General features: G+C 41.9%; 2 protein-coding genes across 2 annotated transcripts; both read left to right on the top strand.

Annotated features, from left to right (window-relative positions):
* The first annotated feature begins 1,454 nt into the window (after positions 1 to 1,454).
* Positions 1,455 to 3,655, top strand: LOC131884783 (eukaryotic translation initiation factor eIF1-like). Its single transcript, XM_059232665.1, has 3 exons — positions 1,455 to 1,670; positions 2,044 to 2,201; positions 3,313 to 3,655. The coding sequence occupies exons 1-3, from the start codon at positions 1,643 to 1,645 to the stop codon at positions 3,457 to 3,459; spliced, it is 333 nt and encodes a 110-aa protein (XP_059088648.1). The 5' UTR covers positions 1,455 to 1,642; the 3' UTR covers positions 3,460 to 3,655.
* Positions 3,656 to 11,788: 8,133 nt separating this feature from the next.
* Positions 11,789 to 13,981, top strand: LOC131884866 (uncharacterized). Its single transcript, XM_059232761.1, has 2 exons — positions 11,789 to 12,351; positions 12,605 to 13,981. The coding sequence occupies exons 1-2, from the start codon at positions 11,887 to 11,889 to the stop codon at positions 13,979 to 13,981; spliced, it is 1,842 nt and encodes a 613-aa protein (XP_059088744.1). The 5' UTR covers positions 11,789 to 11,886.
* The last annotated feature ends 66 nt before the right edge of the window (positions 13,982 to 14,047 follow it).

Below are 14,047 nucleotides of genomic sequence, written 5' to 3'. Positions count from 1 at the left end.
CATTCTCGAATTCGGTCCGATTTGATCTCAAGTGACCCTGAGCAGGTTTTTGGGCGAATCTCAAGAAATTCAGCTAGGGCGATGCTGATTCATGCCTGGGCGGACTGGTGGACCCAGGGTGTTCCTCTCACGCAGGTTCCAGCCTGGCCGTACGAATTCGATGGCAGCTTACTATATCCACAGATATGTGACTGTATCCCTCCCACGGATCCCTCCACTCCACTCTATTTCCTTTTTACCCCTTGGAGGGCTGGCCGGCAAGGCATATTTGTTGAGTGAGACCAAAGACTCCCTGGTACTAGGTTGGGCTGAGCTGGCCTCGGAGGTGGGCCTGGCCGACGTGATTCAACTTCCAGCCGCTCCAGCCGGCCAGCTGGCCAGTCGCTCAGGAAGCCAGCGAGCCCTCCGGCGTTGCCAGTTGGTCTCCGCGGAGACCAAAATGTCCAAAATTGGCTACTTTTGAGACTCAATGGCTACGAGAAGAAAACGTGGCCTCCGACCCTGTAATTGGCCACCAAGTAGCTGCTTTTGAAATTCAATGGCTATGAGGACAATTATCTGGCCTCCACGGGTCTACTTTCAAAACTCAATAAACGTTTTGGAGGATGTTTGGTCATTAGTTAGAACTTAATGGGTCATTTCTTGGTTAGATTTTTCAGAAGACAGGTTTGACACGTTTTATAAACTGTTTGGATCTTGAGGACATTGAATGGAAATGCGACTTTAAGACTCCATGGTAGCAAGGTCAAAGAAAGGAGGTCTTATAGTCAAAGAAGTCTATAGCATTTTGGAATGAAAAGGCAAATTAACATTACTCGTTCCCCAGCAAAAGGAACGGATTACTGTTAGACAATTTCTTAACTATGACCATGCCTCTACACACCTGATTAAATGAAATGGTTATTTTTCTCAAAATATTCCAAATGTATACACGGGAAATGCAACCCATCTGGCAAATATTTACAAAACGACAAAAAAAAATTTAAAAAAAACTAGCTAACGTGCAATTATTTGTGGCCTAAAGGAGAATCCAAAAAAATCACTAGGCGGCTATTGATTGCTGAAAGTAAAAGCCACTTTAGGGATCGAAAATGGGACAAGTAACGAGTTATTTTTGCGTCATTACAATCATATCAATTTCAAATAGTACTGGAATACACTTCTCTTTTCTGATAAACTACTGCCCTGCAAATCAATACTCAACCTAACAAGTAAAGCACCGAAATATATGTACAAACATATCATCAATGGATAAATGAATATCTAAACTTTCCCTCCAGACCGTATCGGTGTCGGTGTCTGGGCAAGTTTCTATGCAACTTGTTGTGCATATTCAGGGAATCACATTTTTTACTTTGCTATCAATAGAGTCCATATTTACCTGGCCTCCGAAAGCGCTGGAAATCTGGCAACGCTGATGCTGCCAGCCTCCCCCCCTTTCCCTTTGGCCCCACCAGCATCACAGCATCATTACCCGATTTCCGTTGAGTGGTGCGTTCGTTCCCCCCCGTTCCCCCCGTTGGTCGGTTTGGTCAGTCAGTCGCTCTCTGGATTCGTCTAATTCTTCGCCTCTCGATTGGTTCTTTTTCTCGAACCCGCGTCCCACCCCTTTTCATCCAGCCCGGCCCCTTCAACCTTTCGCATGTCCATCGAAAACCTCAAAGGCTTTGGTAAGTCTGCGAACAAGCCCCAGCCAGACCCTCCGTCGGATTCTCCTGATGTCTCATGCCGTGGGCTGACGACGTTGCTCGTGTCATGGCCGTGGGCCCTCATCCCCTCATGTCTGTCAGAGCATGTTCCTCACTTTGTTTGACACCAAACCCATTTCAAACCCAAACATAACTCGCATCATTTTTTTTTAATTGATCGCTTCGTATTTTTTGTATCCCAGCCTTAATGAATGAAACTAATAGACCAGGCAGCACAAACCTTTGGGGTGTTGGCTGATATGGGCTCAGTTCCAAGCCACGGCGTCGTCTCTTACCGCCCGCCATGCTAGACTATCGTTTGTATTTACTTAAGATTTGACCTGCTTGTTTTCAGATCCTTTCGCCGATGCAGCCAAGGGCGACGAGGAGAGTGTTCAAGATGGTTTAGTCCACATCCGCATCCAACAACGCAACGGCCGTAAAACCCTCACCACCATTCAAGGCCTTTCCGCCGAGTATGATCTTAAAAAGATCGTCCGAGCATGCAAGAAGGTCAGTAAAATCGAAAAATTCTAATACCATCATGTGTCAAGTTTGAAAAGCCGGGATGGGGGGGGGGAAGAGGGTGTCGAATCTTTCTGAGATGGGCAATCCCGGCTGGTCTAGCGTCCATCATCCAGACGCATAAGAAAATTACCTAAAATGGCCTCTTTTAAACGACTCTATCCCTAGCCAGACTGAGTAAGCATGGGGGGAAAAATACAGGATTGATAATGTTCTCCTGGCTGTGATAGTCAATACATTGATATCTGGACCCTATTCTTTCATTCTACGTCCTGTGAACCTTGATTGTGTTCATGTCGGGTCTTGGAGACCTCAAGATCAATCTGAATAGTCTTAAAATGAAGTGACAAATGAGGTCCGTGTTTCGAAACGGCACTTCTTTGAGGTTACTTAGCTCCATTTGATTTAAATAGTATGATCAAGGGTAACATGGGCACTTGAAATTGGCACCAGGATTACAGTTGGCTAGCTTAATCTGCCAGTGAATGCCAATTGCGGTGTTTTGCTGACAGAATTAACATATCTAGCCACGATCAAAGTTGGAAAGAAGAAGTCTATTATATAAGATATGCAAGTCTCGTGCGCCTCCTCTTTTCTCCCCTATTTATTTCATTTTTTTCGCCCTCTGAAACCCTTATTTTCTCCTCTTGAGTGCGTACTCTTTTGGAACATACTCGTATTTCCTTGGACAGCCTTTCAATATCTTTTTTTTTTTTATTCCGTTGTTGACGAATACAGATCTTTTTGTAATTCCATGCTTTCTTTCTAGTTTATTGAATAGCAACCCTGGCTGGAACGTTCTAGAGATTTAGTTTCTTTGATGCTTTACTCGGGTTCTTTCTTAACTTTCTGACTTATTTTGTCGAGATATAAACGAACAGAAAGGCAACCTTTCACATTTGTGAAAAGCGTTCACTCAAAACTAGAGTCTGGAGTCAAAACTCGCCACAACATTACCCAATACCTCTTTTTCCCCCCAAACCTCCCCTTTTTGTGTTGTTTAACTCTTGAGTATGTCACAACTGGTCAAATGCTTAACGCAACATGGTAAGAATGCTCGATTGACAAGCATATCAAATTTGCTCCTTGTATCTTTCAGGAATTTGCTTGTAATGGCACTGTCGTAGAGCATCCCGAGTACGGAGAAGTGCTGCAGCTTCAGGGTGATCAGCGAACTAAGATTTGCGATTGGCTCGTCAAATGTGGGTTGGTCAAGGCCGACCAACTAAAGGTCCATGGTTTCTAGACTCACTTTATGCTCGTGGTGGAATCTGCCTTCCCCAGTCGAGAACACACTCTCATTCACCAGACTACAACATCCATTGTAATAAAATGCTAACACGATGTTAAAAACTCTGGAGTCTTCAGACTACTAATTTGTCGCTTTCTTCTGTCGCAATTGAACCCATTCGTCATTACATATTGATCATGATTTTTTTTTATCATCCGCTGTATCTGAAATGACTTCATGAGGTTTTTTTCACTTTAAAGTAGGGCATAAAACACAATACTTTTGGAACAAAACTTGTCGAGCAGACAATAGAATCACACCAGTCTTCACTGATTTTGGACATTGCGGAGGCTGCTTATATCCGAGGCATTGCTATTTGTGTAAATAACCTGTTTTCTCGCAGATTTGGCATATTTGCCACTAACGTCCAAGGAGAACCGATCTTTTTCCCCAACTTCCCTAAGTCGACATTGAATAGTCTAGCCACTGAATGGCACATCAGTTAACAAATATTGGCACCCTAAACACAATGTGTTCAATTCGGATTTCTTGTGCCCACTTGTACTATACGTTATCCCTAGGTCAAAAGTGAGAGTGAAAATCCCACGCCTATGGAGTGTAACCTAACATTACTTAAGCATACCCGACCTTACCTAACCATGTTTAACCTATTCTAACCCAATGCTTCACACTGCCTGTTGCAAGGGTCGCTATCCTGGGGAGCTCGGATGCAAGGGTTCCTAGCTCTGCAGGGCTCGAATGAAAGGATCTTACAAATATTTACACTAATATCTTTCCATTTTGATAAAAGGTCGGAAGAAACTGGTAAGAGGTAGATCGTCTTAAGGTTCGAACTCAAGCACAAAGAAAGGAGTTTCTATGATGCGTCTCTTGGCATCCAAGGCCATCAGACTCTTAATATGTTAGGTCGAGTTTTTGTATATATTACCGGGTGCGGCGCATATAGGTGTGATGCCTCTGCGGCCAATACTAAAAAAATCGTCTTGCCATTTGTGTTGAACGGATCATTTCATTTTTTGGTTTATGAGTAGCTAACACTTACATCTACAAGTGTGCGAAGTTACAAGCGCGGTACGACCCAACGAGACGGAGTACACGTTGGCCCTGTCGTAGGACCATGCTCTAGCTACTGGTGCTACTGAAGACGGAGCTGCACAAGCTGAACGCAAGGTCGGAGAGAATTTAAATAAAATAAAATTGATAGAGCGTGGTTTGATTTATAATTTGCACTACTTTTTATTGTTGTGTGAACGTATTATCACCAGATTCGCGAAAAAATCGGAAAATTTCAAGATCTCATCCTTCTTCTCCACCCGCGTCCTGCCCTTGGGCCTGCCAGGCTCGGAAGGCGTCAGTCAGTTCGCCACAGGCCTGGTAAGCCTTCCAGGCTTGTAGACGGAGTTCTTGGTGGACGCCCATGTCCCTAGCAATGGCCGCCTGGCTTCTCCCACAGCCAAGATCCGCGTACAAAGGATTTGACGCAAACCTGTTCGGCGACATGTTGCGGGCGAGTATTGTTATTACGCAATTGACTTTTCGGAAAGTTTCAAAGGACAATTGCTTTGGGAAAACCTCTCAAAAAGTTTGGTCGTGCCTCATAGCATAAATTAGAAATATTTACATTTGCATCACACCTACATGCGCCGCACCCGGTAACTAATAATGCTACTATTAAGACCCTACATGTTTCAGCTGATAATGACTCACTCGCTTTTGACCTAGGGACTTGTGGTTAGATGTGAGTTCATTTGTTCTCGCTCAAACTATTGCCTGTCTAATGTGCTAGACGACCTCCGAGGACAACTTCACCCTTTGGAAGCTCAATTCAGCCTCAGGGTTCACGTCAGGGTGGCATTTTTTTGCCCTGTCCTGAAGTGTCCAAAAATACGAAACTCGAAAACTATAAATCCATAGAAAATCTACTTCCAAAAGTAATATTCATTTTTTTTAAAATAGCACATTGATGGTGCCACAGCAAAATGAGTGTTTATAACCTTTGCCATATACCTCTAAAATACCATAAAACAGATTTTGTTGAAGGGAAATTTCTTAACCTTTTTATCTCTCTTTAAACATCAAGTAATTACCAAGCCTGAGTCTACCAGTCGTGGGTTGGCGCAAGGCATTAAAGATCTGGGATAGTTTAAACATCGTATTTGTTATATAACTTCATTTATCCATATTTTCATGTATTTTTTTGCAAGATTTTTTTTTTTAAGTCGCGAGGTGAGGCCTTTGGCCACAACCATATATCAAAATTGAGCATCTTGCGCAATTTCTAAAACTTAAGAATGATATGTTTCCCATTATTTCGCATTGTTTTCCATAAACAAATTACTTCAAATGTTTTTAGGTAAGTGATTTTGGCTTTGAAGATTTTTTATGGTCAGGAAATGAATTCTTCCAACATTGAATTCTAAATAAAAAGTAAGAATCTAATTAATTAGATGTACAACTATTAAAAAGTATCTTTTGAATAAGCGGTTGTTATGTGCTGCAAATTTCTGAATTAGAATTTTAGCTTCTTGAGCATCCAATATACATAAATGTTCTCATTAACTTAGATGAGTGGTATTTGTTTAACTTTAACAATCTGTATTTTATCAAGAATAGTTAATTACAATCCTCAAAACAGTCGTGTATATTTAGAAATTAAAAGCATTAGTGAAATTTATTTGTCAGTTTTTACAAACGGCTAGTTGCTACTATATCATCTATATTATCGATATGTCATACTATAATCTGATTCCATTTGCTGGTTGCTTGGTAAAGAAATTACTGTGGACACTTTTGTCCACTTTTGGACTCTTTTAGACACCTTGTGGACTTCTCTGACCCTTTCGTCACACTTTGTCCATTTTTGTCCACTTGGTATCCAAAAGACAAGCTGATTCCCAACATTGCCCACCCTGGTTCACATTCCGTTATATCAGGTGGTTCATTGGTTTAAAAAGGCTTCTTTGGCAGTCGTTAGTTATTGGCCAACGCATGTATTGTGGTTAGAGGTGATGCTTAAGGACTAGCGATCATCTAGTATATTCGTGTCGAGAGCTGTAGTGAGAACGTGTAATGTGATAGTGTGGTCTGCAGGCGAAGGTGAGTGCGCAGGGTGGATGTGTGTGATCTGGAGCATCAGGATTGTGGGCTCGCATCACGGCAGAGATTTGAGAAACTAGCGCGACGTGAATCAACGGCGCTGGTGATAGGTGTGGGTTGATTTATTCGTGCAGTATCAGTTTCTTGTAGTAGTCGTGCGAAGGGATGTGGTGCGGGTCTATACTGATTATGAGTATGTAAGACTGAGTATTAATCGATGGGAGCGCTTATGATCCTCATGGTGTGAATAGCTGTGTAGTATTGTAGTATTCTCCATTTTCAGTGTTGTATGATGACTATTGCTGTGCTTTTTTGAGATGCGTACTGTAGATGTCTTGTGTCTGAATTTGGTAGGCGGGTAAAATTGGCAGGCTCCTGATTGGACATCGTTGGGGTACGAACAGGCGCGACCATCAGATCTATGTGACAGTGCCCTGCATGTTTCCCCATTTAGAAAACCTCTGAGCGAAGAACCTGTCGCTGTCGAGAGTGATGTCATTAATGTCATGGCATTAGATGGCAGAGGTGGCTGGGACATGATCGGCTGTCGTAGTCAGACGGAAGGGTGCGTTACGCATAGTCGGTAAGACGCCGGCTAGAATGTATAGCGGGTGCACATGGTCTGATGTAGGTGAAGTGTCATGAGAGTAAAGATGATCGCAGTGAAATCGTTTTCCATTTTACTTCACCTTTATGAATCATCCTAAATTAGTGCGTGGATGGTCTTCATCGATACCAAACTGCGTGGGTGATGGGGGTATCTGTTAGTAAAATTTGTGAGGAGTTGGGCTCAAATTTCTAGGTTGATAGGAGGTGTATGTAGAGGAGGTTTGATCTGAGTTGAATATCGTCGTTTGCGGAGGTTATTATATACAGTTGAGAGTGCGTTGTGCGTTACACAGGCGTCGTATAATTGAATAGGAGTTGGCAATGCGTAATCAGGTGAGTGTTATCAAAAATTGTCCGAATTTAACTTAAAGGAGGTTATTGGATCAACATCTACATACATCAAGTTCGAAGACGAAACACTGGCCCCAAATTGCAGAAAGGTTAGATGAGCTATCTATTGTTTAATGTCGTTCATTGTTTATGTGAAACCACTCAAGGCACCAAGAGATGGTGATAGAAGAGTAATGATTTTAAAATAAAAATGCTAAAAGACGCAACTAAATAAAATGAAAGGTAGAGAAAAGGAGATGATAGGAGCCATTCGCAAAAGAATTCAATCACACGTGAAGTTTAAGTAAGAATGTTTTTCACTGGGATCACTGGTTCACTGGGCTCCCATCGAATATGACCAATTACAAACTGAGAGCAAGGTGGTTCAGGAGGTCAGGTCGAATCCGAAGGCTTTTTTGTCTTATGCGAACTCTAAGATAATGATGAAACACCCTGTTGGGCTTTTTGAGGTTTGATGGGGAAGCCATTAACAATGCAGAGACTATGGCTGACATGCTTGGAGATCAGTTCTCTTGTGTGTTTTCAACCCCACTGAGTTCAGAAGCAACAGCTCATTGCTCTGAAGATGAGTCTGTTGAGATTGGCAAGGCTTGTCAAGTAGAAGGGTTTAGATGATCTTGTAGTCACAGATCAAGATGCTTTAGAGGCCATCAAGGACTTCAGCTTTCAAGTTCTCCTGGTCCTGATGGCGTGACATCTCAGTTTCTGATGAGATGCTCACTGGTTCTCGCTCCTGTTTCTCGTACCTTATGCGTTGCATCTTGGATCAGGGCAAGTTTCCATCTTCACTAAAGTTAGCTCATGTTGTTCCATTTTTATAAAGGGGAGATAAGTCGCTCCCCAGTAACTATAGGCCTATTTCTCTCACTTCGAATATTGCGAAGGATTTTGAGAAGATCATGAAGTTCAAACTTGTTGAATTTCTTGATCATTCATGAAGTCCTTCCTCCTAGCCAGCATGGGTTCCGAGCACATTTTAGCACGGTTCCCCATCTGATTGAGCATTTAGAGCAAGTTATTGCGAATACGTAGGCCTTGTTGATCTGGTTGCATCTTTCAAGTCAGACTGGGACAAATTCTTAAGTAGCATTCCATATCTGCCTTACATTCAAGGACTAGCTCGGTCTGCCAACTCAAACTCCTATGTAGGCCAAATATCATATAAAGATTGAAAGGTAATAAATAGACGAATTATAACCTTTCATTTTAATTCTACTGTGGATTACCTTCCCTGTAGCGGTTAGAAAAGCCCGTGAAAACCCGAAACAAAAGAAAAACAAATGAACTGTTTTGGTTGCCTGCCAATTGCCCCTTTTTCAAAATCGTTTTTGCTGCCCCATGAAGATTGATGTAATGACATCCGGTGATATTAGAAGATTACCGTCGTCTATTTTTGATACCCAAACGCTCACTCTTCACCGTCCATGGATGTGGAATCCGGAAATTAGGAACAAATCCATCTCATTATTTCTGGTTGATGAAGACTAGAGGGCACTCTAATTAAGACTAAACACAATCACTTCGTTTTTGGTATTGCTTATTGATACTGTCATTCAAAGACATGTATTTGGCCAATTTTTATCAGCTTATTTTGAGCTCAAAGTTCTTGGTGTTAAATAATCGTGCCGTAGATATGAAGGGACGTTATTTGATTGACCCCACTCACTTTCAAGTGTTTTCTGCAACTTCCACTATTCCACTCATCGCTGGTATTTGTAGAATTAAAACAGGGGAAGATCAATTTGCTCACATTATTGATGGGCTCCCCAACTGAATTATTTTCCGTTTTCTTTGAGGAAGGGCATATTTCTAAAGTTAATTTGGCAAGAGGCTATCATCAAATTCCATTGACCGAGGGGGGGCATGCCAATGACCGTAGTAATCACATCATTTGGGCTTTATAACTTTTTGCGAATACCTCAAATCCGCCCTCATATCCGCCCTCAAATCCGCCGATGCCACCTTTTTCAAGTTCCTCAAGCGATACCTGTGCGTGCCGCAATATGCCAATCATGCATTTCGCATTTTATATGCGAAACAGAGCCCCTCAACCTACCAATCCTGAACGTTGGTTGGGCGAAAAAGTGCCAAGTGTCTGTCCATGTGTCCTCTGTGTCTGTCCTTGTGACCAATTTTTAAACATGTGTATCACCTTTGCATGTGCTTTAGCAAACCTCAATGACATTTTGGTTGGTTTAGAAGCCAATTTAAATCATTTTGTCCGTTTGGCGATTATCGTCTTTCCTGATAAATACCAATGACCTTTGGCCATCTTGACATTCCTGAATGCCTGACAATTCATCGATTATCTTTTCAAGGGTCTCATTTATCTTGCCCAAGCTCCGCCACTTTCTGCATGCTCCAACAAGCGAAACAACTGATTTAATACTAATTTGTCTGACTCCCTTACAGGACTTGAAAAAATGTTCGGACTTGCTTGAATAATGTCTTGAAATTGCAGACACATATGGTCAAAGGCAATCGTAAAGAATCCTAACAAATTGCTCCAGCAGCATCTGCAGCTCGATAATCTTACAAAAATCTGACCCTTGAGATGTCTTCTCTCAATTTGGACGATGGGTTTGGCAGGAGTGGAAACTCTCTCGCAACAGGTTGAACTTTTTGCTCGGAAGACCAAAGCTGGGCCTGGGCGCACACTCTGTGCCCTGTCAGTGAAAGCGAGGGGATCTGCCGATACAAGGGCTTGCTTGTTTGGAACAAGTGGGACACGCTCGTCCTTATATGACAAGCTAATGGTACTATGACGTGAGAGCCCGGCTTTAAGCCATACACGTGCGGCATCAATCCATCAGCTGGTGGAGGTAGGAGGATGGACACACCTAATGACAAGGGAAATTTGAAACGGGGTCTATAACGAAGCCTAGGTACAGTTTTTATTTTTCGTCCCTTTGTGGAATCAGGAACCCAATACAGATGAGATCATTAAAGAAACGTTAATTTGAGTCACAGTAATGTAACAGGAAGCAATTTCTAGATTCTGAAGTTTGGCATTTTCAAATTTAAAAAAAAAATGTAGTCAGATGATATGAGCTGTTAATGGAATGGGCCGTATCAAAGGGGAAAAAAACCCTTTTATTTGCGCAACACGACCGCGTGTGACGTTTCCTACCATCGAAAGTAAGCAATGTTCAGCTATGCAAGCTGAAGGTTTTTTATGAACTGAATCGCTTGGTTTGACGTGAATCTTACTGACGGCCAATAAAGCATATTACAATTATTTCATAAAGGGTTTGTCCAGTTCACCATGTTTTATTCATCGTATGTCAACTCAAAAATCAACCTGTTCGACCCTAAATAGGACTTAAGAAGCTGGAGCACTCCCATCTGTATCGTATCTTCTGTTTCTTCTTCAAAAGAGCCTACGAACATCTATAGTTACGCGCAGTACGTACCTACGTACGAACCACGTTCACGGCGCGTTTTCAAGAGAGCCCTTTTTCCTTCCCGTTGGAGATGCCTTCGTCGGCGTTTCGCTGGATCGAGCAAGAAGCCCCATCTGTGGTTGTATGGCTTGACAACTTGAGAAAGCTCGAAGCCCGAGGAAGCGCGTGCGCCTTCATTCTGAAGGATCAGGAAGTTAGATGATACTGATGTACCATATGGATCTTGCCAGCTTTGATTCGAAAATATTTTGGTGATCGAGATCAGTGAAATCCCAATGCTTGTCAACATATCAGCTCATCAGAGATGCAAAGAGGAAGATTCTGTTGAAGGTTCCGATCACACCCTTAGGTGAAAAACCATTGCTCCGGTGTTACGTCTGTCTTGAAAACTTGTTTGGTGAAAAGCATATTGTTCGAACACATTTTGCCCAGTGACATTGATCTTCAAAGCTTGTTCTACATCGAAATCTCATTCATTGATTTACTAAATCTTCCCATGTAGCCAGCAATTTATTCACTTCATCCGAGTTTACAGCATTTGCGACAATTCTTCAACGAATGCTAACTATGAAATTCATCAGAAAGATAGAAAAAATATACCTTACAATTGGGATTTGACATCTCAGGAAAAATAGATTGGTAGAAAGAAGTGTACGTCTTGGATTTCACCTTGTATTTTCAAGGGCTCCTCGATTTCATTCCTAAGAGTTTTGCATTGAGGGAGGATAATGCCATTCCAGGAGGACTAAAGAAAGCACTTGCTAATTCGAATACTGATCGACATAACTCACTTAATTCATAATCAAACGATATCAAATATGGTAGTTCGATATGAATTGAATTATGAATGAGATTTCTTTGGAAATAGATGACAATTTTCACTCCACTTGAAACCTTGCCATCAAAACCAAGCTTAGATATTCTTAATTGAAGAAGAGTCACCTTGTCAAGAAATGTTCTCATGTTTTACCCGAGATCTACCAACAACGTTTCAACCGCTCTTCCGGCTACAAAAAAGCGACATAAAACGCCAAATCTTGCTCAGAATACACCTATTCTAAACCCCATTGCTTCTTCTTTGAGACAGGGTACAAAAAGCAAAACATATCATCACGCTATTGATCATGCCCCAGTGATCAGTAACCAGCAAGGTAAACTACTGGATCCTCAAGTTTTTAAAGGCTCGCCAAAAGAGAATTGGTCCATAAAGACGAGCAACGAGTTGAACCACTTGAAGCGAGGAGTAGTGACATATCCAGAACGAACGGATTCTTCTGCTGTGGAAAGTGCGTCCTCCCAAGCATCAGCCAACTCCGGCGAGACTCATATCTGTCAGATTCACAATGAAACCTTGGACCAGTGTTTGGATCAAGAGGGCACTTATGTATGCAAATCTTATGGATCAAGATGCTTCATCATTCAGAAAGTGAGTTAAATTCGTCCTAAAAAAACAAACAGTTTAACCCAGACATCAAAATTCGAAGCATCAGGAATGAAAGAATAATTTGAGAAGTTTACAACTTAGGGCTAAATCAGCACGAGTACACAATCGTGAAGGGTACAACAAATGTCGACCTAATCGGATTTAACTTTTTCAGGAAAAAAGTGGTAGATATAGGCTATGCTCTTTCTCATATTTCGAAATGGGTGGCAACTCATATATTCTGTTTTTGTTCCAGATGCCAAGCTCAATACGGACCACAAATGGTCAACCCATTGACACTCAAAGCATTCAACAAACCTTGAACGTGGCAGAAATAAAATCCCTTGTAAGTGAGGCTACAATTGTGGTGAACTCTAATCTGATTACTTGGAAATCCAAGGCCGATGTATGCTCATTTGCACGGACCAATGCAACGAAATATCCTAATTTAGATTCAAGGAACTGTCAAGAGTGCCTAGCAAGTTCTTTAGCTTCATCTCTGGCTAAATTAAAGGCCTCAAAAGACCAAGAGAACCAGACAGTGACGTCTACCTCGAATCAAAATATTTATGTTCAACAAGTTAGAATTGACAAAGCAGCAGCCTCTACGATAAGTTCAACGGCAAATGAAACTTCCTCGTTCAACAATCCTGGCTCAAGGTTGTGCACATCTACTACCCAATTATATAGAACCCAAGTTTGTTCCACCATACTCTCATCATCGTCTTCACCATCATCAAGATCTATTGAACCCGTATTACTAGACTCCTCGAAACGTGGAAACAGCAATTGTGCCAACAATGCATCCAAGTATTTTACTGCTTTAAGTTATAAGCCGTCTTCCAAGAAAAAACAGAAATTTTTGGGACGTCCGATCACCCCTCAGTTTGAGATTAGCTCCAAGGCTAATAACAATTTGTCATCATCTATTGGTTACAAATCTACTGCTACATATCCGTTGAAAAAGTGGCCTTTAATCAATTCCAAAGAAAACGGGGTCACCTCCACTGACGACGTGCCCGGTGGGACGACGACGATCACGGTGACACCTCCTACTCCCCTTACCAAAGAGTCATTCATAGTACCTAATGGAATTTCCATCAATGGGGCATTCACATCAAGGACCAAGAGCTTAATTTCGTCCGTTGTGTCTACGGGCTCTAAGCCAATTGACAATTCAGGGCTGTTCTCCAGACCGGGAAACGAGTTTATCCTAGCTCAAGCCAAAAAGCGCTTTCAGTCCAAGATCTACAGGAGTCAAAGCTTGGGAAATCTGGTTCCAAACTCGAGCAAGAAGAATCCCAAAGATTTGAGACAGCAGAAAGAAGTCAGGGATACTGCCCCTCTTCCAAGTTCAATTGACGCAACATTGTTCACGTGCTCTAGTGTGTCAAAACCAAGGTCTCTTCTGAATTCAAAAGTACCTGTCATTGGTTTGAAATCACATCAATTGAATTTAGCGCCAACAACAAACATTGAGTGTAACATCCCTCTCAACAATAACATTCACAGAGGTAAGTACCAATTAATTCACTTTAACAAAAAGCAAGGGGTGTTGATCTTTTTGAACGTCGAAAATGGCATTCAATTTGCGGTGCAATGTGAACTGGATGGTCGTGGCCATACAAGATAAAGTTGCCTTTTCAGTCCTTATTCTCTTCTGATATTTCTATTTTTGTCAGCACTTTTGATCTTAATG

The sequence above is a fragment of the Tigriopus californicus genome, chromosome 8, assembly GCF_007210705.1.
Source record: "Tigriopus californicus strain San Diego chromosome 8, Tcal_SD_v2.1, whole genome shotgun sequence".
In the NCBI taxonomy this organism is placed as follows: Eukaryota; Metazoa; Arthropoda; class Copepoda; order Harpacticoida; family Harpacticidae; genus Tigriopus; species Tigriopus californicus.
This window is presented reverse-complemented; position numbering and strand designations above follow the sequence as displayed.